General features: G+C 45.4%; 1 protein-coding gene across 1 annotated transcript in view; it reads right to left on the bottom strand.

Annotated features, from left to right (window-relative positions):
* MOV10L1 (Mov10 like RNA helicase 1) overlaps positions 1-25,909 on the bottom strand; it is an 86,849-nt gene that overhangs the window by 41,083 nt on the left and 19,857 nt on the right. The window contains exons 6-12 of the mRNA XM_023587298.2: positions 14,640-14,783; positions 14,146-14,387; positions 13,569-13,698; positions 12,218-12,412; positions 9,409-9,523; positions 1,735-1,912; positions 1,375-1,445 (exon numbers count right to left, since the gene is read on the bottom strand). Of these exons, the coding sequence (XP_023443066.2) occupies positions 1,375-1,445; positions 1,735-1,912; positions 9,409-9,523; positions 12,218-12,412; positions 13,569-13,698; positions 14,146-14,387; positions 14,640-14,783 (1,075 nt within the window). The remainder of the gene's footprint in view (positions 1-1,374; positions 1,446-1,734; positions 1,913-9,408; positions 9,524-12,217; positions 12,413-13,568; positions 13,699-14,145; positions 14,388-14,639; positions 14,784-25,909) is intronic.

Raw genomic sequence — 25,909 nt, 5'->3', positions numbered from 1 at the left:
AGTATTGGCATATGGTTGTTCATATAAATATCTTTTAATCTGTGGTTTCTCTGTAGTTACACACCCCTCTTCCCTCCCATTACCTATCTGCACCTTTTCTTTCATCTTCCCGACAGATATGTTGATTCCATGTTTTTCAAATAACCAACTTTTGACTTTACTAATATACTCCAGTTTCTACACTCATCATCTTCTTTCTCTCTTGCATGTTTTCCATTATTCCTTCTTTTTGCCTTCTTGGTTAGACAGGATAGTCACTCGTTTTCAGCCTTTGTTTCCTAATGTAGGCACAAAGGCCGTAAACTCCCCCAAAACACCACTTTTGTGGCATCTGAGTTTTGTGACACTTTCACTGTAATTCACTCTGAGGTATTTCTTAAATTTCCACTATGATTTTCTCTTTACCCCAAGAGTTATTTAGTGGTACTCTATCTCCAGAGGCTCCTTGCCAGCTACAGGGCCCCAGCAGGGACTAAACGCTTGACCGAGAGCCGCAGGGAGAGCAAAAGACCCGAGACAGTTGTCCTCGGAGTCACTCCTCTGCTAAGCCAGGCCTTGCACCCACGGCCTCACTGCCCGGCCACCCACACCTGTGGCCAGGCCAACAATGCTGCATGTGGCTCTGATGGACGCCTGAAGAGCGAGCGGGCAGGGTGACACGGGCAGGTGCTGCGCCGGGAAGCAGGGGCGGGTCGCACCATGTCTGCGCCCACAAGGACAATGGAGAGGGCTGTCAACAAGCAGGAGCACCCACTCTCTACAGCGTTCAAGGAGGAGACTCTCCAGAGCCCGTGTGGAAGGGAGCACACGGGAGCCACATGGGAGGTCCAGGGTTCAAATCCAGGGCCTCCTGACCCCGGTGGCGAGGTGGGCTACGCGCGGTGCTCATGCGCACACGGAGTGCCCTGCCACACAGGAGCATCCCCGCATAGGGGAACCCCACGCGCAAGGAGTGCACCCAGCAAGAAAAAAAAAAAGCGCAGCCTGCCCTGGAGTGGCATCGCACACATGGAGAACTGACACAGCAAGATGATGCAACAAAGAGAGACACAGATTCCCAGTGCACTGACAAGAATGCAAGTGAACACAGAACAGTGCACAACGAATGGACACAGAGAGCAGACAATGGTGGGGGGAGTGGAGAGAAATAAAAAATAAATCTTTAAAAAAAATTATAAGATTTCTTTAGATATTAAGTATCTTGCATACATCAAAAATTCAAAATTCATTTATACTCAAAATTTCCAAAATATAGTAAATGCCCAAAGAGGAGCAACTTACCTAACAGAAATAACTATAAATAGGATACGTTACCTTTTTAACTGGTCTGATGGGTTAATCCAATAATAACTTAATAACAGAATGTCCCCTCACCTCAGTCACATAGCCGATGTATTCAATGACATGTCCATTGTACTCCTGAGTTTTCAAAATCAGCTTATCACCTAGTTAAAAAATTAAATCACATGTAAAACAACTACAAAATTGCAAAATTTTGTTGCTGAACTATAAAATCAAACACTTTGACATTATTGGGATGAACGTCTTAAAAACAATGCAAGTATGACAAGAGAAATGTATTTAAGTTGTTGATCAATTGCTAAGTCGAATTCTAACCCAAAGGGAAGAAAATTAGATAACGTGATTTTAGTGTTCTCAGTTAAAAATGTTTTTTTTCTAATTGTGGTTTAATATGTTACTCCATTTACTAAAACATGACAATAATAAACACACCTGCATACAAAGAAGGTCTACTTTCAGCTAATCCTGGGACCTCCAAAACCAGTAAATCCCCATTCCTTTTCAAGGTGACTCCACTCATATTATATTCTTTGAGTTCTATTTCCGCATGAATCTCCTCAAGCCACAGCAAAGTTGAAAACTTCTCCTTGTAATTTGACATATTTAAAAGCTGAAGACAACACATTAGCGAGTTAGAGTACAGTAACACTTCATATATGCCATGTCTAGGAAATAAACGGCTCTAGATGAACTACGTCCAAAACGCTTAAATTTGACAGGCATGTCCCCCACATGACATGACGTGAAGTGAGAGCTGAGGACCCCATCAGCACGTCTGGTGGGCGGGAGGGTGCTGCTTCCTGGCGTGCAGGGCTGAGCCCTCCGGCTGAGGGTGCTCCCTTCCCTTCAGTGGCCCTGCCTGTCTACTCTTCCTGCTCCCACTCTTGGTCTTACTCGGGTCTTCTGCGTTTATTCTTGAAAGGGCAGAGTCTGGCTCCTATAGACAACTGTGAGAAAGAACCAGGACTTCAAAGTCTGGCAAAGATGGAGTAGCCAGGACCAGAGACTTACCCACCTATAAAATAACTTAAAAAATGAAAAAAAATGTATGAACTGACCATGTCCAAACACTGCTCACCAGGTGCACGCGATGGCGATCCTGATACAGGGGACACCAAGCCCGTGAGCCTGAATACCTGCGACGACCTGGAGATCACAGCACTTCCAGCCCAGGGTGCAGGAGAGACCCAAGAGCAGCCCTGCGGTCACTCTTGTTGGGGAGATGCAGCTGGGAGCCCAAGGAAGCCAAAGTGGCTGGAGTCGGCAGGACAGAGCACCAGAGGCGAGAGCTGCGCAGAAGCCCTGGAGACCTTCAGAGACCCATACGGAGCCACGAGCCGAACCCAGTCAGTGCGTGTGGGAGAGGACACCGCGCCAGGCTGAGGGCGCACCACGTGACGGCATCGGAGCAGCGTTCACGCTGGGGGCTGGTCTTTCTCTGCTGCAGGGGCTGACTGTTCACTGAAGCAGGCTTGGCAGCATCCCTGCCTCTATCCACCAGACGCCAAGAGCGCCCTCTAGTCAGGACAACTCGAGATGTCTGCAGGCACTGCCAACAGCCCCCGGGCAAAGCTGCCACCCGCAGAGGAGCACTGAATTAGAGGAAACAATTCCCAGAGCCGACTCAGGGCTGAGAATAATGTGGGCTCCCACAAGCCAGGACAGAAAACCTTGAAATAAAAGAGGCATTGGGCAGAGTACTCAGGAGGGTATTAGCCCCAAATAGGTTACTTTGGTCCTACCTAAGGAAGCTTAAAAGCCAGGCTTGAAAGGATTCAACTCTTTCCAATAAAATAACTATCCCAGAAAAAAGCTGAAAAATATTTCAGGAATAGACAACTATCCAACACCCAACAAGGTAAAATTCAGAATGTCTGACATTCAAACAAAAATTACCAGACAGGTAAAAAAGCAGAAGACTATACCCTAAAATAAAGAGAAAAGAACCAGGAATGAAGTACATGATAGGATTAATAGTCAAAGACATTAAAATACTTGTTATAATTGTACATAATCAAGAAGTTAGAGGCAAGACTGAACACACTGAGAAGACATGAAAAATATAAAAAGACCCAAACTGAACTTCTAGAAATAACTACAATGTCTGACATAAAAAAAATACAATGGATGGAATTACACACTGCAAAAGAAAAACTGGTGAAACTGAAGATATACAGAAATAGGATGTATCCAAAATGCAGCAGAAGAAAAAAAGACTGGCGGTAAAAAAACAAGAAAAGAGTATCACTGAGTTATGGTACAACTTCAAAGGCCCTAATATATGTATAAGTGGAACTTGCAAAGTTGAGGGGGAGGGAGACAGTATTTGAAGACATAATGACAGAAAAAGCTCCAAATCTGATGAAAACTATAAACCCAAGAGGCTCAACTCACCCTAAAGCACACTATAAATTACATTTCTTGAAACTAGTGATAAAAAGGTATTAGCCAAAAAACCTGTCAGGTTTTTTTCTTTTTAAGATACATAGATCACACAAAATGTTACATTAAAAAATATGAAGCTTCCATATACCCCCTCCCCACCTTATAAAGAGTATTTATTTGGGTTAGAAGCTTACAGTCACAAGGTGCTAAAGAGTCTAACTCAAGGTACCATAAGAGGTATTTTCTCACCCAAAGTCATTGGCCACATGTTGATGCAAGATGGTGGGTCCAGCCCTCCTCTTCCTCTTCAGGCTCAGTGGTCCCAGCTTCTTCTGATCTCAGCTATAGGCTGATACAAGGCTCGTCTCTCTCCCCGGGGCTCAGCTCTCTCCACAAGGTCAGCTGTAGACTAGGAGGCTCGTTTCTCCTCCTGGGCCTCTGTGTCTAGGGAGCTGTCTCTCTTCCTCTGTGCTCTGCTGCTACCTCTCTGCTTCTGTCTCCTCCATTGAGCATCTGTTTACAGAGCCCACCAAGGGGGCGGGACTCAAACTGAGTCACTCTAATAATGTGGTAGAATCAAAGCCCTCATCTTGATTTAATAAAGTAAAAGCAAAACCTCTGAATTTAATACAATCAAAGGGGTATCAAGCCCAGAGGAACAGACCAGTTTACAAACATAATATCTCTTTTTGGAATTCATAAATAATGAACTGCCACAGAGAACACCTGAAAAACTTCTTTAAGAAATGTAAGTTACATACAAATGAACGAAGACAAGAATTCTCATCAGAAACAATGCAAGCTAGAAGACAATGAAGCATCTTTTATATACTGAAAGGCAAAAACCTACTGCTCTCTTAGAATTCAATACCTAGTGAAAATATCTTTCAAAAATGAAGGTGAAATAAAGATTTTTCAGATGTGAAAAAGCTGAAAGAATTACACCTCAGCATACCAGCCATAGAAGAAATGTTAACATCCTTCAGGCAGAAGGAAAATGGTATTGGGGGAAATAAGGATACACACAAAGGAATGCAGGGACCAGTGATTTCATTTCCTAGGCTCTTAAAGCAAACTACCATGAAATGGTTTGGCTTAAACAATGGAATTTATTAGTTTACAGTTTTGAGGCTGTGAGAGTATCTGAATTAAGGGGATGCTTTAATCCTGAAGACCAGCTGCCAGAGATCCCTGGCTCCTCTGTGACATAGCAAGGCACATTGCAGAGTCTGCTGATCTCTCCTGTGGCAGTTTGATATTATTTATGAATTCCAAAAGAGATATTATGTTTGTAAACAGGTTTGTTCCTCTGGGTATGATACCCTTTGATTGCACTGGATTTAGCTAAGATGTCTGATTAAACTAAGATTAGGGCTTTGATTCATTAGCGTGTAACTCAGTGTTGAGTCCCAGCTCCATTGGGCTGATAAAGCAGACTCTGACACAGAAGAAGACACAGAAGAGAACCACACAGAGGACTAGAGACAGCTCCATTAGACACGGCAGAGGCCCTGGGAAGAGACATGATCCTGATCGTCTACAGCTGACCTTGTGAAAAGACCAGAGCAGCTGAGCCCGGAAAGAAATGAGGGAGCCCCAGGGAGAGAGATGAGCCTTATGCCAGCCTACAGCTGAGATCAGAAGCTGGGATCACAAAGCCTTAAGAGGAAGGAGGAAGGCTGAACCCTCACAGACGACATGCGCCAACTTGCATCAACACGTGGCAACATTTGGTGAGAAAGTTCCTCTAATGGTACCTTTAGTTAGACTTTTTAAGGCCTTGTGACTGTAAGCTTCTACTCTATAGAAATATCCTTTATGAAAACTAACACATTTCTGATACTCTGCATCAGCACCCCTTTGGCTAATACAGCTCCCTTCTCTTCCAGGTTTCACTGATTTCAGCTTCTTGCTTCCACGCATTCTCTCTGTATTCATTCCATTTATAAAGGACTCCAATAATAACATCAAGACCCATCCTGAACGGGTGGTTCACAACTTAACTGAAGCAGGCTCGTCACAAGGTCCTACTTACTGTGGGTTTGCACACATAAGAACACATTTCAGGGGGGTACATACAGCTCCGAAGTACCACACTCCTCGCTCTGGACCTCAGAAAGGCACGTTCTTTTCAAATACAAAGTACATTCACTCCATCATAACATCCCAAAAGCCTTAAGTTATTTCAGTAACAACGCTCAAAATCATTTACGTATGTGGTCTGTCCTGGGCCACAATCCCCCTCCATCTGTGGGCCTCTGAAGCCTAGAGAACTAGTTATCTGCTTCCAATATACAAAGGAGGGAGAGGAACAGGATACACACTTCTACTCCAGAAGGGGGAAACTGGAAGGAAAGCAGGGGTCACGAGTCCCAAACAATTCTGAAACCCAACGGGGCACACTGCCTTAGATTTCGTGGTCGAAGCGTCGCTGTGGAGCAATGCTCTGTTCTCAGGGCTGGAATGAGCGGCAGCCCCATCCCTTCTGAGCACCTATGCAGTGGCCTTCCTCTCCCTCCACACTGGGGTGAAGGCTCCACCCTCCAAAATCTGTGGGGTGACAGCCCGGTTCCCTGTAATCCCGGGCAATGGGCACCACCCTCTCTGAGGACTGGGGCGGTGGCACATTCCTAACACAGGGCCAACAGCCGGCCATCTCCCAGCTCCAGGGCAGACAGTCCTTTCAATAGCCAGGGATGGGCCCGTTCAGTCCTGACCTCAGCCTAGGGCTCTGCCCTTGAAGTGATCCTTTCTTTCTTCTTTTTAAAGATTTATTTATTTTTTAAAATTTCTCTCCCCTTCCCCCCCACCTCCCACCCCAGTTGTCTGCACTCTCTGTGTCCATTCACTGTGTGTTCTGTGTCCGCTTGTATTCTTGTTAGTGGCACCGGGAATCTGTATCTCTTTTTGTTGTGTCATCTTGCTGCATTACCTCTCTGTGTGTGCAGCACCACTCCTGGGCAGGCTGCACTTTCTTTCATGCTGGGCGGCTCTCCTTGAGCGGCACACTCCTTGCGCGTGGGGCTCCCCTATGAGGGGGACACCCCTGCATGGCAGGGCACTCCTTGCATGCATCAGCACTGTGCGTGGGCCAGCTCACCATACGGGTCAGGAGGCCCTGGGTTTGAACCCTGGACCACCCATGTGGTAGGAAGATGCTCTATCCATTGAGCCAAATCTGCTTCCCAAAGTGGTTCTTTCAATTTGTCCTTTTCTACCCATTTAGTCCAGGCTGGCAGTGGTTCCATTCATATAGAGCTCATACACACAAAAAAAATAAACAACAACAACAAAAAACCCAACAACAAAAACCTCAACAGTTTTGCACGTGGTACATGAGGGTTCACACCGTCAGACAACGGGACCTTCCCCACATCATCTCTGGGTAACTGTATTTCCAATCTTGACTTGCACTGAAATGGCTGACTAGTTCCAAGTTCAGTTAAATTCTCATAAGGGGCACTATTCTCTGGGGACTCACTTTTTATAAGCTCAGAAATTTCCAAACCATCAGTTTCTGGTTCCTTCGTGTCCAGGACTTCAGTTCTCAGCTTCTCCCTTTCCTCTCACATTTTACTATCAGCTGCAAAGGAAACCAGGCTGTACTGTCCACACTTAGCTTAGAAATATCCTCAGCTAAATATTGAAGCTCATCTCTTTCAAATTCTCCCCACCATCTGATATCAGAATTCAACTTTGCCAAGTTCTCTGCCACATTAAAAACAAGGGTCATCTTTCTTCCATTTTCCAGAAACACATTCATCATTTCCTCATAAGGGATCATCTTTATCTGAAGTACCTTAGGATCCACATTTCTACCAACAGCCTTTTCAAGACATTTTAGGTCTTTTCTACTAAGCACTTCACAACTCTTCTATCCACTACTCATTACCCAATTCCAAAGCTGTTCCCACATTTTTGGTATTTGCAATAGCGGCACCCCACTCTCCTGGCACCAATACCTCTTTTAGTATCCTAACCTGCTTAAAGCAAAATACCATGAAATGGTTCAGCTTAAATAACGAATATTAGTTTACAGTTTGAGGCCAAGAAAATGTCCAAATCAAGGCATCGCTGACGACACATTCTTCTGAAGATGAGCTGCCAGCGATCCTGGGCTCCTCTGCCACATGGCAAGGCGCGTGGTGGCATCTGTTGGTCTCTCCCTTCTCGTCCCAGTTTTGCTGATTTCAGCGTCTTGTTCCCATGGCTTTCTCTCTCTCTCTCTCTCTCTGGATTCATTCTCTTTATAAAGGACTCCAGTGATAGGATTAAGACCCATCCTGACTGAGGAGGGCCACACCGTAACTGAAGTGGCCTCATCCAAAGTCCCCACTTACAATGGTTCCACACACAGGAGTGGATTAGATTTAAGACCATGTTTCTCTGGGTACATACAGCTTAAAACCACCACAAGAAATGGTAAATATAAAAGCTTTTTCTCTTATTTTGAAAAATATCTTTAATAAAACATTGACAAAGTAGAAAAGGCAAAATGCATTATGGAGTTAGTAACTTATGTAGAAATAAAATTTATAATGTTAGCACAAACACCAAGAAAAAAAACTTTTATATTGTACATGAAGTGGTATATTACTTAAATGTGGACTGTGATGAGTTAACAGTGTATATGATAAACCTGCACTATCCAATGCAGCAGCCACTGGCCACAAGTGGCTATTTAAATTCAAGTTAATTAAAATTAAACAAAATTAAAACTTCAGTTCCTCAGTTGCACGAGCTACATGCTCAGTGGCCTGTGTGGCTCGTGGCTCCTATATTATAAGAGCACAGACGTAGAGCATTTCTGTTACGACAGTAAGTCTCACTGGACAGTGCTGCGTTAAACCCCAAGGCAACTGTGCACTCACCACGACAGACTAGAAGCCAAAAAAATGATGAGATGATAAAAAAGGGGACAGAAGGAGGAAAAAGGGAAAAAAATGAACAAATAGAAATGGAAATTAACCGAAACAAACAGTAGGATGATAAATTTTAAACTCAATCATACCAACAATCACACAAAATGTAAATTGTCTAAATGCCACAATTAAAACGCAGAAACCATCAGAATGGATAAAAAAGCAAGACCTACATGCTTCCTATGAAAAAAGCCTACTTTAAATATAAAGCTACAATTAGGTTAGAAGTAAAAGGGAAAAGACGCACCATGCTAACACTAATTAACAAATAAAGCTGCAGGAGCCATTCTTCTCCTTGGCGTTTACACAAGAGACAGGTAGGCCCTCAGCAGGCACTAATCTCAGGAGCGCCCAGTGCTTCCCTGGGACCTGCGAGGCTCTAGCCGTCCCTAGAGGTGACTGCCTTTTCCTACTCCCTCTTCTCAAAGCAAGTTCCTTCTTCCCAGTTTGCTGAAGGCCTTATCACAAACGGTAAGCTACCAAGAGGACGGCACACCTTTTGCTCCAGAAATGGGACCCCACTCCCTCTCTCTGCCCCAGCCCCGAAAGACTGGGGCGGGGGGCACGAAGGCAACGATGCTGCCTCCTGGCCGGCAGCACAGAGCAGAGGAATGCGCCGGCACGCTGTCTCAGAGGAACAGGCAGGCTCAGCCCCACGGTCCTGCAATTCCTAGCCACCTGCACAAGAAGGAACCGGTGTAAGGTCTCAACCGAGAAGGGCTTGTTCTGGTTTTGTCAGAAAGTAACTTCAGTGTGAAGAGGCACGCACTTCACATGTGCTCACAGGCGCTTTCCCTACCTCTGCAAGTAATGGCTGGAAAGTCAATATGTCAATTTTTTGTTCCACGCATTTCTTAAGTCTATCTGGTATTGGATATTGTGGAAGAAAACTTGGAAGTTGTCGTCTTGAGTTCCTTAAAAAACAAATTCACAAATTAAAAACAATTCTTAATCACCCATTTCCACTTAGACATCCGTTCTTATTTTAGAAAGACCAAAGTTCAGTTGCTCACCAAAAATAACTGATATATAAACCATTGGCCTAAGTCAGTAGTTTGCAAACTTTTATTATTTTAGCCTTAGGCTACATTTTTTAAACTAGAGCTCTAACACTGCATGAAATAGGTAAAGGCAGAGCTGCCAAATATGGCAAGAGGAGAAAGGGTAGGACTTCTAGGGGCCTCCTGGAATCAGTGAGTTTGAAAATATCTGTTTCCCAGCTCGTGATGAGCTACACCCTCAGCACTGCATTTTAATGACAGATGGCTAATAAGAACTACGCCCACTGCCACCATCAAGGACACCTTTAGTGAGGCTGGCTATTTGGGTCCTACCATCTCACTTCCTTTACGTTTTGTTTCTAATTTCCCTGGGAAAGCTGAGTTCCGTGTTCCAGCTCCAGGCTTCCCAGAAAGGGCTGTTTTAAGGTCGGGGCATCCTGCCACCACCGGTCCACAGAGTGGTGGGCAAGGCCAGCACACACTGCAACAGAATTACCCGCAGAAGAGGACTTGGAGAGAAGAGGGCAGCTCAGGACAAGCACAGCAGGGCCTGACAAGCCTCCAGCCAATTGACTCTGCTCAAGTCAATTAAGGGACACTTTTTCCTCCCTTCTTCCCTGACTCTTGGTCAGTTTATCTCTGACTGGAGAGGTGAGAAGTGTTTTCCCAATTTCCTTACTCCACTAACCATTATCTCTTGCTGGGGTTTCTTACCTCAGAAGCACAGAACAGAGAGCAGCCCTGCAAGGAGAAGCACAGTGCCAGCCCAGCACCACCCTGACAGTGGCACTCGCTAAGTGTCAAAGCAGTTAATCTACTGATGTCAACAAGGCCAGGTCAACAGGAGGGGCACTACATACATGTAGGGGCTGGCCCCAGGGGCCTGTTTTACACGCAGCCTGGAAAGACCAAACGAAACATGCTTACAGCTGGGATGGGTGAAAACTCAGCTGAGGAGGTCCTGGCACAGAAAGGGTGCCCAATACGTGTCACCAAGTGGGAACATGAACATTGTCCTCAGGCCCCAAAGGCCAAGAGCCAGTGCTGCCCATGCTGCAGGCTGGATGTCGTCGGGGTCCTCACCACCGGCCAGCAAGGGCAGGCACAGACACTCGTGTCCTGAGCTCCCAGCTGGCCGGGACCAGGCACTCTGGGTCACTAACCTGGACCACAGGAAGTGAGTGGTCTTGTCTAAGAGAAGTTCCTGGGCATGGTGGTGTATTAAGAGGACAGGGAAAAATTGTGAAGGGGGCAAAAGTCCTCGCATTTGTCAGTCTGCATATTCTCCCTCCTGCTAGTAAGCCAAACCACGAGCACAGGTTGCTGGTGTTCTCACTAAGTGAGAGCCAGGGTCCTCAAGGCTCCTGGAAGGTAACAGTCCAGAACTCTCCAATGCCTTGCAGGTCACGGTAACTTCTTGCCCCCCTTTTCTAGGTTCTGTCCCCAGAGCATCCCCTTAATGTGACCAATGATCACGGCTATTTTTCTTTTTTCTTTTGTTTTTGTTTTCATCATTTCTATTTTATTGAGTAATTACTTTGTGCCAGAAACTGCATTGCACATATATCATCCCATTAGTCCTCATAACCACGTGGTTGAGGGACTATTGTTTTACAAATGAGACCCCAGCTCAGAGACTTTGAGAATGGTGCTCAAGGCCACACAGCTTCCTGGTGGCAATGTTTGATGCAAACAGTGGTCTAACATCATTGCTAAACGACGACACAATACTAGACCTTTCCTTCAGCCTGCAACTTAAGAAGTCCACAAACCCCTAAAGAAAACTGTTTCTGAACCTTTCTGTTTTGAAATTCAGAGTTTTCCAGTATTAGAAACGTGATCCATGCTCCTCAGGGGCTCTGTGGCAGCCCCTGGAGCTCAAGCCTGGACTTGACTGCACCTAGGGGAGGAGAGTCCCTGCTACACAGTCTACGAACGCCCCACCTCCCCACGGGCAGGGGTTTTCTCACCAAACTTTCTCACTGCTTTTTCCAAGCTTTGAGTTTCATAACTGCAGATGAGAAAACATGGACCTGAAACATGTTTTTGAGACAAACCCCCTCTTCAAAATCTGGAAGGTCCCAAATTCCCCAGCCACGTATCATGAAGAGATTATATACTGTTTTTTCTTAATTTCACGCTTAAGTGGTAACAGATCTTCCAAAAGGCCTCAAGTAACCAAGTAATCTTGTTGCCCCAAACAAAAGCTACATTAAAACGTGAGTTTACGCACCGAGGCCACTGCAAGCATCTCACTGACTGGACGCTTCCTCAGCGCCCCAGGGCGCTGGGCTGCTCTGCCCCTGCCTGCGGGCGAGGCCCTGCCCTCCAGGAGGCAGGCTGGGCTGCAGGGTCCATGAGACTGCCCGGGTGGGCTGTGTCGTGGGGGTGCCACAGGCCCACCTGCCCTTGGCCCCGCACTGCTGCAGCAGCCTTGTGGGCGATCCCCACTGGCACACAGTGCCTGGCAGAGGCGGCTCAAACCCCAGCTTGACCCCTGTCCCTGAGGCGCTCTCCTTGTTCCCCGTATGGCCAGGTGTCTCTTGCAAATACAGCAACCAAACACACGACGCACCAGGCCACGTGTGTCTCATTTATGTACAGTACCTTTTCTGTGTGGTCACTACAACAGTGGTTTTTGTGGAAGTCACTGCTTGGGAGCTTTTGGACTTCTTCCAAGAAAACGGTTCTCGGACGGCTATCAGTGCCTCCTCACCACTTACAACATCCACTTCAAGGTAGCGCCCGATTATGAAATCAGAAAAACAAAGCAGAAGGAGCTCCTTGCAACGGCCAGAATTTCTTGAAAAATAAAATAAACTTTAGTTTTAGTCATAAACAAGATAGACAGATTCAATGTAATTTTCCTTCTATACATATAAGAAAAGCCACAGAACTAGAAACTGTCAACCTTAGTTTTTAATAATTCTTTTTGCAGAAAAAAAAGGAACTCTCTAAAATAAGCAATATTTTCCCAAGATAAATTAAATAACCCAAAACTGTCTTTTCTGTAATTCTGAAACTTAACAATGGGAAAAACAATTTTAATATTCCCAAGTAAATAAAAACTGTATAACGTGAAAAAATGTTTTAGTTTAGATTTTGCCCAATTTCTTTGTTTTTGTTGTAATCTAGAACTGTGTGCGTACACTGTACTACTTTGTGTCTCCTTCTACGCTGTCTTGGGCATGTCTGACAGTCACTAAAAATGGCCGCATCACAGGTCACTGCCTGGGGGACTACCCAACGCTGGGTGTCCACAGTTTGAAGCAAGGTGGTGATTTGATCAGATTTGCATTTTTAAAAGGACTTAGAATTAGCAAATTTAGATGACCGAGGAGGTAAGGAGGGCTGGGGCCAAGCAAGCATCCTGGCCGGGGCAGGGATGCAGCGGCAGGGCAGAGGCCACGGGATCCGGGCACAGAGGGGACAGGCGTGAGGAGGGGGCCAGTTATGGACTGGGGGCCAGCTAGACGCAGTCAACTGCAAAAGGGAAAACATGAGGCCTCTGGAAGAAAAGAGAATTCGTGCTGCACATGAGGGGCTGCGGCCTCTTGCTTGGAGGGAGGATGGAGCCTGGCCGGGGTCCCACCACTCAGCTACAGGAAACACGCGGGAAGGCGGCAAAGAGAAGCGGCCAAGATGCCTAAGTCCCAGCATGCAAGGGCTTAAACGAGGCAGTTGGGGTCCAACGTCTGGTGCATTTGTAAAGTAGGAAGTTAGACCACCTTGTAAGGATGAGGAGTGGGTTTAGGCCGTGAAGGCTTGGAGCACCAGCTCAGGTGGGGAAACTCGTTTTGGTCCTTAATTCTTGACCAATGCTTTTTCTTCTGATTTTGTCACATCAAAATAGTTGTGAATCCTTTTTATAACATCCAACCTAGAAGTGCCATGGATGCAGTTGCAAAGAAAAACATACACATCCCCAGAGTAACTCACTTCCGACCCCATCACGTACTTCGCCTCACACAGGATCTCCACAAAGGTTTTGCCTCCTGGAGGAATGAGCCAGTGGGGCGCGGGCTCTGCAAGCTGCCTCCTGGCCATATTTCCCTCTTCTCCCTTTCCTCTTGTGCAGGTACAGTCATCTGGTACAATGAAATTTAAACCCAAAATCAGACCAAGAGGTAAAACATCTCTAACAGCAGTGTCATGCTTAGTGGAGGTGAGTGCTCACACACACTCGACACACACACAGGCCAAACATCAGATGGTGGCTGACAAAAATAAAATAAACCAACGGGTAACGCGGTCCGTCAAGGCCACTGGAAGGCCCGGGCACATCACCACGACGCCTGCCCTGGGCGGGCCGCGGTCTGTCAGGCTGTGTCCGCCCTGTCCCCTGCCCAGACATCCAGGGCAGGGTGGGAAGGCTGGCCCTGCTGCCACCGCAGTGCTTCGAGGCAGCAGTGGCCAGGAGTCCAGCCATGCCACCCTCCACCCGGGGGCAGGCGCCCCGTGGAGATGGCCAGGGAGGGGGCCCAGACAGCCAACTCCACCCAGGGGACACCGGCGGAAGCAGCGGAAACATCTACCTGGAGGGACTTCTCTGCTGTTCACCAAACTGCTCTCCAAGATCTCACAGGTTTTGTTTATTCTGTAGCTATTTAATGAATTAATATTTCCATCAGGAAAAGTCTTCTTCCCAGGATCAGTAACAAAAGCCATCACGGGGCACGTTTGGTCATTATCAAGCTTCTGAAATCTGAATTGTTTAGCTTTATCCCAGCCAGCTAGTTTGCAACTGACTAATTTTTGAGGAACATTTCCTTTATTCCTGGGAAAAGAAAATAAGCTATGAACACAAAGTATTTCTAATGGTAAAATATTCAGTTCACTTAAAACACATGTCAATTTAACTAATGAATGGTGACTAAAAATATCTTTATGAATAAAGTAAAAAAAAGGGATATTTTGTTAGGAAAAATTTTAAAAAGATTTACATAAAGTAAAATAAAACGGGTAAAATCAAGTTAGTTCTACTTAATTCTTAAGTAGCTTTATTTGAAACTTTAAGTGGCAAACTTACTCTATCCAGATGACCACATTTTTACTTTCCCCTTCTTTCATAGTTCCCAAATTCGTCATCCTGGTAACTTCGATGTCGCCTTTGCTCCTCAGTAAGAGGGCTCCGTAGGCCTCATCCTTGCCCTCGTTAGAGGCAAGAGGCTCTCTGAAGAAAGCATCCGAAGAAAGGGGGGCGTCATTTTGTGGGCACCCCTGGAGCCCCAGCAGCTCTTCCTTGGACTTCCATCCCCCCTCCCAACCTGTGAAGTCTAACAGTTGGAACTAACCGCCAGGTGACACAGATGAGCCGTCAACTCCCCAGAGACCCAGGAACTCCACAGTTTCTACACTGTGGAGAATTCCTAGAAAGGATGACAAACTATCTTGAAGAAAACTAACACTCCTATAAAGTTCAGAGAAAAGGATGGGGTGCCAGTGACATCTCAATGGCCTTCCTGACTTGGAAAGAGTAATGTGTCGCCCTCAAATGACATCTGAATGTGAGGGTGAGATGAGAGCACCCCCTCTGGTCAGAAAAGGAAGGCAGTTTCCGATTCTTGTGCCAGCCGCGTCGCGGGCCACGGGCAGCGAGAGGGGCCGCTGGGCTTGGCGTGTCAGGGACCTGCCGAGGCGTCACTTGGAAAAAAAAGCTGTGTTGCTTCAAAGCACTTGAAAACTGTTAGAGGAGGTTTTCTGCTTAGAAAACAAGGACTTCTCCTTGTCCTATGGCCTGTCTCAGGAGCTTTGCTCCACTGGCCGCCTGCCGGTAAGCCTTCCAGAAGGGCCTTCCGTGGCACACCACTCTGCCAGTCCTGGGCTCTAGCCTATAGCTCCGTGGACATGGGGCCCCAGAAATGGCCCCCTTCCCTTTCTTGGCCTGCCTGTACTCTCACGCTCTAAACACGTCACGTGGCTGCCTCCCATGCTCCCCGAATACAAAGAGCTCAGTGGAGGGGAGCGGTCCCAGCACCAAGGGCTCTGGCAGCCATGGGTAAGGACACACCCCCGAGGCAGTGAGCCCGGCGAGCCCCGGCCCTTGTGGCTACAGCAGCTTCTTGTCTCTGGCCAAGGGGCCTTAGGAAGACAAATGGTGCATAGACCTCTTTGGAGCAGAGTCAACTCTACTCTCAGGCCTGCAACGTGCTGGGCACACAGGAGGCCCTCACAGGATGGGAGGCATTAGCTGAGCACACAGGAGCACACAGGATGTTCCTCCTTTACAGATCAGGAAAGGGGCTGTGAGCTCCCCGGGCCTGGAAAGCAAACTCCCCACTTCGCCTGGGGATTGTGAAGGAATTCTGAAATTACAGGATCTGGAGTTAGCTCAGAGTCTCCGTCCAATACTCCCCCCAGTGGGGAGTACCCCCTTATGCTTGTGCTGTTACCTGGCTAAAACGGCCCGTGTGAGGCGGCCTCACGGGACACACCTGTGGATCACCGTTATGCTTCTCCACGCATAAGCAGGGGCTCATGCAGGGGCTCTGAGCTCCCCCAGCTCCCATCTGCACAGGCACCCAAGCAGACTCCAGGGGCCCACTCACTCAACTCATCAAACTCTGAGTCCACTTGTATAAGGTGCTAGGCATACCTCCAGATGTTTGGGGATACAGAAAATTCCTGCTCTAGGCAACTGTGACAGTTTGATACCTTGTTTGTAAATCCCAAAAACAGAAAGATTAGGTTGGGAAACTGATCTATTCCCCTGGGTATGCTCTCCTTTGACTGCACTAGAGTCAGCTGAGATGTCTTCAGTTAAATTACCTGTTAAGAGTGGGGCTTTGATTGACCATTTAAATAAGGCGTGACTCATTGAGTCTCTGCCCCTTGTGGGCTCATATAAATGGACACTCACTCAAGAAGATAACACAGGATGAGAGAGAGCTCTGTCATATTTGATCCTGGAACCCCAGGGAGAGAGGAGCCATTCACCTGATGGTTTGCAGCTGATCTTGGGAAAAGAAGATATAGAAGACCCGGAAAGAAACGAGCCCTGTGCCAGGAGAGAGAGGAAGCCGCGAGAGACCAGCCCTGTGCCAGCTGGACCTCGGGAGGTGGGCGGCCATCTTGCTTCAACACGTGGCCACTGACTGGTGAGAAAGCAGCCTTGAGCTGGACTCTTGAGGGCAGGGTAACAAGGGGTCTGTGAGCTTGAAATAAAAAAAACCCACATTATTCTTGTATGGATGTGTTGGTGCAGGTATGATATAGTTACTTAAAAATACATAGTGTAGTGTGGACTTAGTAAGGGGTCTGTGGCTTTCACCTGCTTGGGAAAGGGGCCTGGGGAACAAAAAAGGTTAAGAGCCCCTGCTTTAGGGTCATAACTATAAGCTTTTACTCCAAATATATACCCGTTATAAAAGCCAACAGATTTTTGGTACTTTGCATCAATACTCCTTTGGCAGACTAATACAGGAGCTTACATTCTAACCTAGGAAGGAAAAGTAGACAAATAATAAAACATAACTCAGGAAACTGTAAAAAATTCTGGGAAAAAATACAGGCCAAGGAAAGTGAGGTCATGCCATGAGCGTCCTGGTCTCAGGCTAGGGCCCGCGGCAGTGAGGGAGCCTGCCTGACCCAAGTGTCCTCTTCAACCATTTCTGACATGGAGAGAGCCGTTTTGATGACAGGGGTGTCTCCCTAAAGCAGCCCTTGCCAGCCCTGCCTTGCCACACCACAGGGCACCAGCTGTGCAGAGCTCGGCTAGATGACCAGTGTCACCACGCCCCGAGGCCTGCTGCCTCCACCAAAGCCTGTAGACCTTCAGTGAGGCCACGGAACTGAGGGGAAGACTGGAGGATCCAATCTGCAGCCAGGGAAGCACTCCCAGACTCTGGTCCCAGCACTGCGCAAATCCATTATTCTTTATCTTACGGCCTCAGACCATGTGGGCTGAGGTCCACAGTAGTAGAGGAGGTCCAGAGCTCCCCGATGGGCACACGAGGGCTCTGGCTGCCACAAGGCAAGGCATCTTGCTCTACTGTCCCACAAAAAGGGCCCAAGTCGGTCTTGAAAAGGAAATCAGGCCAGGTGAGGCTGAGAGGCAGGTCACCAAGCAAAAGAGATCTTTCCACCTGGTAGCCCCTTGCCTCTCAAGCAAATGCTCTCCACATTTGTTATGGTTTCTATTCACGCAACTTGCGGTATCAAAACTACTTCCTGGAAGTAAAAGCATTGGAAGAATAAATGTTTTCCCCCCTTCTAAGGAAAAAAAAGTACTCACATTTGACATTTGTACATTGGACTCTCTTTTGAATGAATAAAAAGAGTTTGGTGTCAAAGAAAAAAAAAGGGAAGAAAAAACAGGGATGGTGGGGAGACAAGGAGTGCCCTCAGTGCAACAGCCGCCTCCCTCACGCCCAGCTGTGTGTCGGGCCGCGGTGAGGGCTGCAGCCCAGGCTCCTGCTGCAGCCCAGGCACAATAAGGCCAGGAACAATAAGGCCCTCGGCCTCCAAAATCCAGGGCTGAGCGGTCTACTTGCTGATCACTGCTCTTTGATCACATACTCCAGATCGCAGGGGACCGGCAATGAGGGTGGCAGAGGAATTTTAAGTGGCAGTATCTATTTTTTTTTTCTCTTTTCTCTTTCCATCTCCCATTTGGGAGCAATAATAGTTTGGAAAAGTTACAAACTTATAACTTCAGTCCTCAAAAAATAAGAACTAGTAATCCCAGAATGGGAGAGAGATTTCCACAGTTATTAACATAATATTCAGAATGTCTGATTCTGAATTTTAAAATTTACAAAACACTTAAAGAAACAGAAAGGTATGGCCCATTCATAGGAAGACAGAATTTGCCAGAAGCCATCCCTGAGTCAGCTCATACACTGGAACCGGCAAAGACTTTAAACCAACCATCTTAAGCATGTCCTTGAGCTAAAGAAATCCATAGACAAAGAGCTAAAGGAAATTAGGAAAGTGCTCTCTGAATGAAATAAAGAGACAGAAATTATAAAAAGGAACCAAACAGAAATTACGGAGCAGCAAAGTACAGTAATTGAAATGAAAAAATTAGCTTCAACAGCAGACTTGAATCTAGAAGAAAAGGATCAGCAAACTTGAAGACAAGACAATAGAAATCATCCAGTGTATAAGGCAATAAGAGAAAATAGAGAAGAATGAGCACAGCCTTAGGGACCTGGGGGCACCATTGAGCACACCAACATATGTGTCACTGAAAGTCCATGAGGACAAGGGAGAAAGGGGCAGAAAATACTGGGCGGGGGGGGTGGGGGGGTGGGGATAGTGGCCCAAAACTTCCCAAATCTGATGGAAGACATGAATACATACATCCAGGAAGCCCAATGAACTCCAAGTAGGACAGACCCTAAGAGATTCACACCAAGACAAAGGAGAGTGAAACTTCATGTCAAAATCTGAAGACAAAGAGAGGACTCTGAGAGCAGCAAGAGAGAAGCAACTTGTCACATGCAAGGGATCCCCAAAGAGATGAACAGATTTCTCATAGAAACCATGCAGGCCAGAAGACACTGGGATGGCATGTTTAAAATCCATAAAGAAAAAAAGAATCACCCAAGAATTCTATGTGCAGCAAAATTATCTTTAAAAATTAAAGGAGAAATCAAGACATTTACAGATTTTTTTAAAAAGTTGAAAGAGTTCATTACCAGAAAATGTGTTGTACAAGACATGCTCAAGTCCTTTAGGCTGAAATTAAAAGGACACTAGATGGCAACTCGAGTCATAAGAAGAAAATAAAAAACACTGGCAAAGGTAAATACATTGGAAAAGATAAAAGCCCATTTTTTGTTCTTTTAAAGATTTATTTATTTCTCTCCTCTCCACCCCACTCCCTGCCCTTGGTCTGCTTCTGTGTCCATTCGCTGTGTGTTCTTCTGTGTCCACTTGCATTCTTGTCAGGCAGCATCAGGAATCTGTGTCTTTTTGTGTCATCTTGCTGTGCCAGCTCTCCATGTGTGCGTCACTCCTTGGTGGGCTGCGTTTTCCGCGTAGGGCGGCTCTCCTTGCGGGGAGCACTCTTGTGTTTGGGCACCCCTACACAGGGGGCACCTCTGTGTGGCACGGGACTCCTTGTGCGCATCAGCGCTGCACATGGGCCAGCTCACCACACAGGCCAGGCCCTGGAGCTCCTATATTGTAGGCGGACACTCTTATCAGTTGAGCGGCTTCCCAAAAGCCTGTTTTTTTAATACGCAAAATTTTATTTAAAAAAATGCCGTCTCTGCAAAGTTAAAATCTGGGGAGTTTCATTTTTCCTATTTTTCTCCCCACACAAAGCATTCATAAATATGGGCAACAGGGATAGTTCTTCATTTAAAAATAACATATTTAAACTGGAAAATATGATATCCACAGGCATTGGCTCAAGTTCTAAGAGACAGTACAATACCCAGGCTGCCACAGCATCCGGGTTAGTAAATTTGCCTCACTGTCCAGAATTTATAGCATAATTCCAAAATTTAAGAGGGAAGGATAATATGTATATAATCCAGCAGGGGAACAATTATTCCCAAACGCCATTCCTGGATAAATAGTGTTTTCCACTTGAGATGCTACTGCTTTTCTTTCTCACTGGCTATTTGGATGGGCGACTATGACCCCCTTTCACTTCTGTGCACAAAGGTCAATGACATTTTTCTTTGGTCACAGCATATTAGGATGTATCCTCTGATATTTAAGCTCACAGGTTCAAAAACAACTGTACTTTCAGTAAGAACACCCCATGGATGGTCATCAATCTTGATGCCCTAAGAAGCTACAAGATAAAGGAACTCAAAGCACTCCAACAGCTCTGCAGTTAGAGGACAACCAGCTCCCAGACACTGGTCAAAAGGCAGGGGCTGCAAGTTTACCATATACAGCCTTAGCCCAGGTTACAAACACATCCTCATGATCACGAATCAGCACAAAAAGCATAAGGGGCCCTCCTAATACACAGAGATCCTCACCGCTCAGCTACCACAGGACACAGGAAATCTAAAATCTTGTATTACTGACTTATTATGGTTGTAACTGTTTCCCCATACCTCATATGACTTAACAGGCCAATGTGTAAAATAACATTAAAATCTATGCTAATGGTCATAATATATAAAAATGTGATATGAGAGAATATAAAGGGAAGGAAGGAGTATATGTTTGTATACTACTGAAACTAGCTTGGTACTACCCGAATTAGGTTATTATTAATTTATTAATTGTAATTACAAAGATAATAAGAGAATACTAAAAATATACAAAAAAGGAAAAAAGAAGGGAATCTAAAGGATACACTACAAAGGGGAAACAAATATAAAGAAGTCTGTAATGGAATCACTGAAGAACAAAACACAGATAAAAGGCATGAAAAAGGACAGAGTTGGGGTTTTTTCATGTTGGAGCTCTGATGCTGGAGTTTGATGCGGAGTCTTAAGCTGGAACCCCAGGAAAAGAGGAACCCTAAGTCTGGAAAGAGACAAGTCTTGGGAAGGGAGGAACCCAGAAAGCCTGAACCCTCGCAGACGTCAGCAGCCATCTTGCTCCAACACATGAAAATAGACTTTGGTGAGGGAAGTAACTTATGCTTTATGGCCTGGTATCTGTAAGCTCCTACCCCAGATAAATACCAACCAATTTCTAGCATTTTGCATCCGCATCCCTTTGGCTGACTAATACACCAATCCTTCAAAAAAACAGAAGAGGAGGGATTACTTCTTAACTCATTCTTTAAGGCCAGTATTACCCTGATACCAAAGCCAGACAAAAATGCCACAAGAGAAGAAAATTACAGCCAAATCCCTTATGAATATAGATGGAAAAACCCTCAACCGAAGTGGCAAACAAAACCTAATAGTATATTACAAGGACTACACAATAAGACCAAGACCAAAGGGAGTTAATTCCAGAAATGCAAAGATGGTTCAAAATAAGAAAAAACAGGGAAACGGACTTTGGCCCAGTGGTTAGGGCGTCCGTCTACCACATGGGAGGTCCACGGTTCAAACCCCGGGCCTCCTTGACCCGTGTGGAGCTGGCCCATGCGCAGTGCTGATGCGCGCAAGGAGTGCCGTGCCACACAGGGGTGTCCCCCGCGTAGGGGAGCCCCACGCGCAAGGAGTGCACCCATAAGGAGAGCCGCCCAGCGCGAAGGAGGGAGCAGCGTGCCGAGGAATGGCGCCGCCCACACTTCCCGTGCCGCTGACGACAACAGAAGCGGACTAAGAAACAAGACGCAGCAAAAAGACACAGAAAACAGACAACCGGGGGAGGGGAGGGGAATTAAATAAATAAAAATAAATCTTAAAAAAAAAAAAAATAAGAAAAAACAAATAATGCAATACATAACATGCAATATTAATAGAATGAAGAAGGAAAAAACCCACATGATCATTGCAAATTAATGCAGAAAGGCATCTACAAAATCCAGCATCCTTTCATGTTGCAAAGACTCAGAAAACTAGGAATAGAGAGGAACTTTTTCCACATGATAAAGGGCGTTTATGAAAAACCCATAGCAAACATCACACTCATTGGCCCAAGACTGATATCTTTCCCCCTAAGATCAGGAAGACAAGGATGACCACTGTCACCATGTTACTCAACATGGTACTGGCAGTTCTAGCCAGAACAGCTAGGCAAGAAAAAGAAATAAAAGGCATCCAAATTTGACAGGAAGAAGTCAAATTATCCCTATTTGCAGATGACATGACTTTATAAAGAGAAAATCCCAAAGAATCCATAAGAAAGCTTCTAGAACAAATAAACAAATTCAGCAAAATTGCAAGATTCAGGATCAACATGCAGAACTCATTTGGGTTTCAATGAATCAGTAATAAACAATCTGAAACAGAAATTAAGAAAACAGCTTTATCTACAATATCTAAAAGAGTAAAATACCTATGAATAAATTTATCCAAGAAGGTAAAAGATGTGTACACTGAAATCTACAAAACTCTTCTGAGGGAAGAGGGTGTGGCTCAAGTGATAAGTCTTCTGCCTACCAGGCAGGACCCAGGTTCAATCCCTGAGTTCTCCTGGTAAAAAAGTAAAAACAAGAAGAAGTGTGCCCACATGGCAAGCCAAGTGCCCACATGGTAAGCCGGTGCCCACACAAGTAAGTCATGCAGCAAGATGAGGACACAACAACAGAGAGTCAAGGTGAAGCGCAGCAGAAACCAGGAAGTGAAGTGGTGCACATGACAGGGAACCTCTGTCCACATCACAGGACCCCAGGATCAAACCCCAGGGAATCCTAGGGGAGAAAAAACAAGAAGAGAAGACAAAAAAAAAAAAAGAGAGCTACAGAAGATCACAAAGGTTATGGACACAGACAGCAAAACAGCAGGAGGGGGGCGGGAATAAAATTAAAAATTAAAAAATTCTGAAAGAAAATAACTAAGCCCTAAATAAATGGTAAGATATCTCATGTTCATGGATTAGAAGACTCAATATTGTTAACACGTTAAACCTACCTAAAGCAATCTACTAATTCAATGCAATCCCTGTCAAAATTTCAGCAGAAATGGAAAAACTGATTCTCAAATTCATATGGAATTGCAAGGGTCCCTGAATAGCCAAAAAACAATCTTGAAGATGGTAAATAAAGTTGGAGAACTCACACTTTCTTATTTAAAAACTTACTACAGGGAAGCGGCTGTGGCTCAATCAGTTGGCCTCCCGTCTACCACATGGGAGGCTCTGGGTTCACATCCTGGGGCCTCCTAGTGAAGGCAGGCTCGCCCACACGCTGAGGAGCACCGCCCGGCCCGCAGGCGCCTCAGAGAGCCGACTCAGCAAGGTGACGCAACAAAAAGAAGGGAGACAAGCAAAAACACAGAAGAGCGCACAGGGAATGGACACAAGAGAGCAGACAGCAAGCAAGTTGCAAGGGGAGGGGAAATTAAAAAAAACTTACTACAAAGCTTTAGTAATTAAACATATAGACCAATGGGAGAGTTGAGAGTCCAGAAATAAATTCACATATCTATGGCCAGTTGATTTTTCATCAAGGGTGCAAAGTCCATTCAATGGGGGAAAAGTATAGTCTATTCAACAAATGTTGGGATAAACTGGAAATCCATACACAAAAATTAATTCATAATAGATCATCGATTAAATTTAAGAGCAAAGACTATAAAATTCTTTAGGAAAACATAGGAAGTATCTTCAGGACCTTGTAGTGGGCAAAGGAGTTTTAGATTTTACACCGAAAGCACAAGCAACAAAAGAAAAAAATCGGTAAAATGGACTTCATCAAAATTAAAAACGCACAAAGGATGATATCAAGAAAGTGAAATGACAATCTATAGAATGGGAGAAAATAAGTATTTTACTACAACTCAACAATAAAAAGACAAATGAATTAAAAATGAATTAAGAAATGGGACAAGGATTTGAATATTTCTCCAAAGATGATACTCAAATGGCCAATAAGTAGATGAAAAGATGCTCAACATCACGAGCCATTAGAGAAATGCAAAACAAAACTATGATGAGATACCACTTCATACCGATCAGGATGGCTATCATATAAAAAACAGACAGGGATATGGAGATACAGAAACCCTTGAAAAAAAAAAGACAACATTAAAAAAATACATATATATATATGTTCTCAATACCTGGTAAGTTGCATCTTTCTCTCCCTATTTCCCTTATTCTTCCTCCCAAGGGCACTATTCTCTTAGCCCTCAAAGGAAATATTATGTTGTAAATTCTCTAGTGAAATCTCTTTCCCAAGGGCAGTAACATCCTTCACTTACCTCAGCAATGATTTCACATTAACCACTGAAGTACAGGGATTCCCAATTGGCATAAATAAATTTATTCTTTTCAGTGAAAAAAAGAGAAACCCTTGTATATAGTTTGATGGGAATGTGAAATGGTGCAGCCATTGTGAAAAAACAGTATGGTGGTTCCTCAGAAAGTTAAACATAGAATTAATCATAGATTCCTACTTAAAATGGTTAAAATAATTTTTTATATTATGCATATTTTACCACAATTAAAAATAGGTATTTTTAAAAAGAAAGGAAACCAGGGTCCTGTTGGGAAGGTGTAGCATATATGGCTTTACATTTTCCCTCTAAACCTTCCAGCTCTTTCCCTATCTAGTAGAAGTAGCATTTCATTCATTAATAATTACAAAGCAAGCCTGGAGAAATAACTATGTCAGCTTGAGTAAATCTTTTATCAAAACTGCTTAGCCTTCTATTCTAGAGAACTCTGAGTACAGTCTGTTCTTTTGAACTGCCTGGCTACCTTCATACCAATAGGTGCTTCAAGTAGTTACTGTGAAGTGTAACTCCTGTCCTGCTGGGAAACCTGCAGGTGTCCACTCCTTATGTGTTCTGCGCACCGCGCCTTTAAATCCTGGTCCCCCCTCACATCTTCTCCATCCGCATGCAGATGTGTACTATAAAAAACCCTCCTTGTTTTGTGGCGAGTGCAGATGTCCAGCCTGGAAGAGCGGTTTCTCCTCACACTGCCAAGGGCGAGAGGAGGCCATGACCAAGCTCGGAACTATCCCCTCACCTCCTGCACTGAGGATGAGGCCCCGTGTCTGCCCCTATTCAACGCTCACTTGCTCGCCCAGCTGGGCCTGCCTGAGTCTCTGCTGGGTCTGATGTTCCCCTCATTTTGGTGGGGAGTTGCCATTTTATGTAGCTCCTTGCTGGGCTCAGAACAGAAGGGAAACAGGTTTCGAGCAGTCAAAGCACGGCTAACGCGCACCAGACAAGCTCAAAGGCAAGGGTTCACCATGGCAGAGCCCGCCCCGCCATCTCCTGCCTAGTACCTTTTGCTTCTGCAACACCTGCTCACGTCTGTGCCCTGTCCCCACCAACCCACACTCCTACAGGCCTGAGCTAGTTGGTCCATCCTCTTAAGTTTCGGTCTACACACGTGTGAAAACAGTGAGCCATCCCAACTGGTCGGCTCCTTGCAGAACTGCAGACACTGCATCAGGTTCTGGCGCTGCAGCAGGAAGCCAGACAACAACTCCTTCCTGCATAGAGCTTGCATCACAATAAAAAGATTAAAGAAAACATGTAAGAAGCTCACTGGAGATACAAGAAAACACAGGCAGGGAAGGAGAGGAGGGTGCACCAGGGCTGAAGGCTGAGGGAGCCTGACCATTTTTTCTAGGCATATGTGCAGGGAAAGGCAGTTACTTATGCACAGAAAGAAGTTGATGACCCAGGAAAGTCCATAATTTTAAGAATCTCCCATGGCCAATGTATTCCAAAAAAAATCCCAACATGTGAAAGAACGGATGTGCACTTTTTAAAAACCACCAAAAGGTGACAATCCCCAATATAAGACTAT

The sequence above is a fragment of the Dasypus novemcinctus genome, chromosome 12, assembly GCF_030445035.2.
Source record: "Dasypus novemcinctus isolate mDasNov1 chromosome 12, mDasNov1.1.hap2, whole genome shotgun sequence".
NCBI lineage: Eukaryota > Metazoa > Chordata > Mammalia > Cingulata > Dasypodidae > Dasypus > Dasypus novemcinctus.
This window is presented reverse-complemented; position numbering and strand designations above follow the sequence as displayed.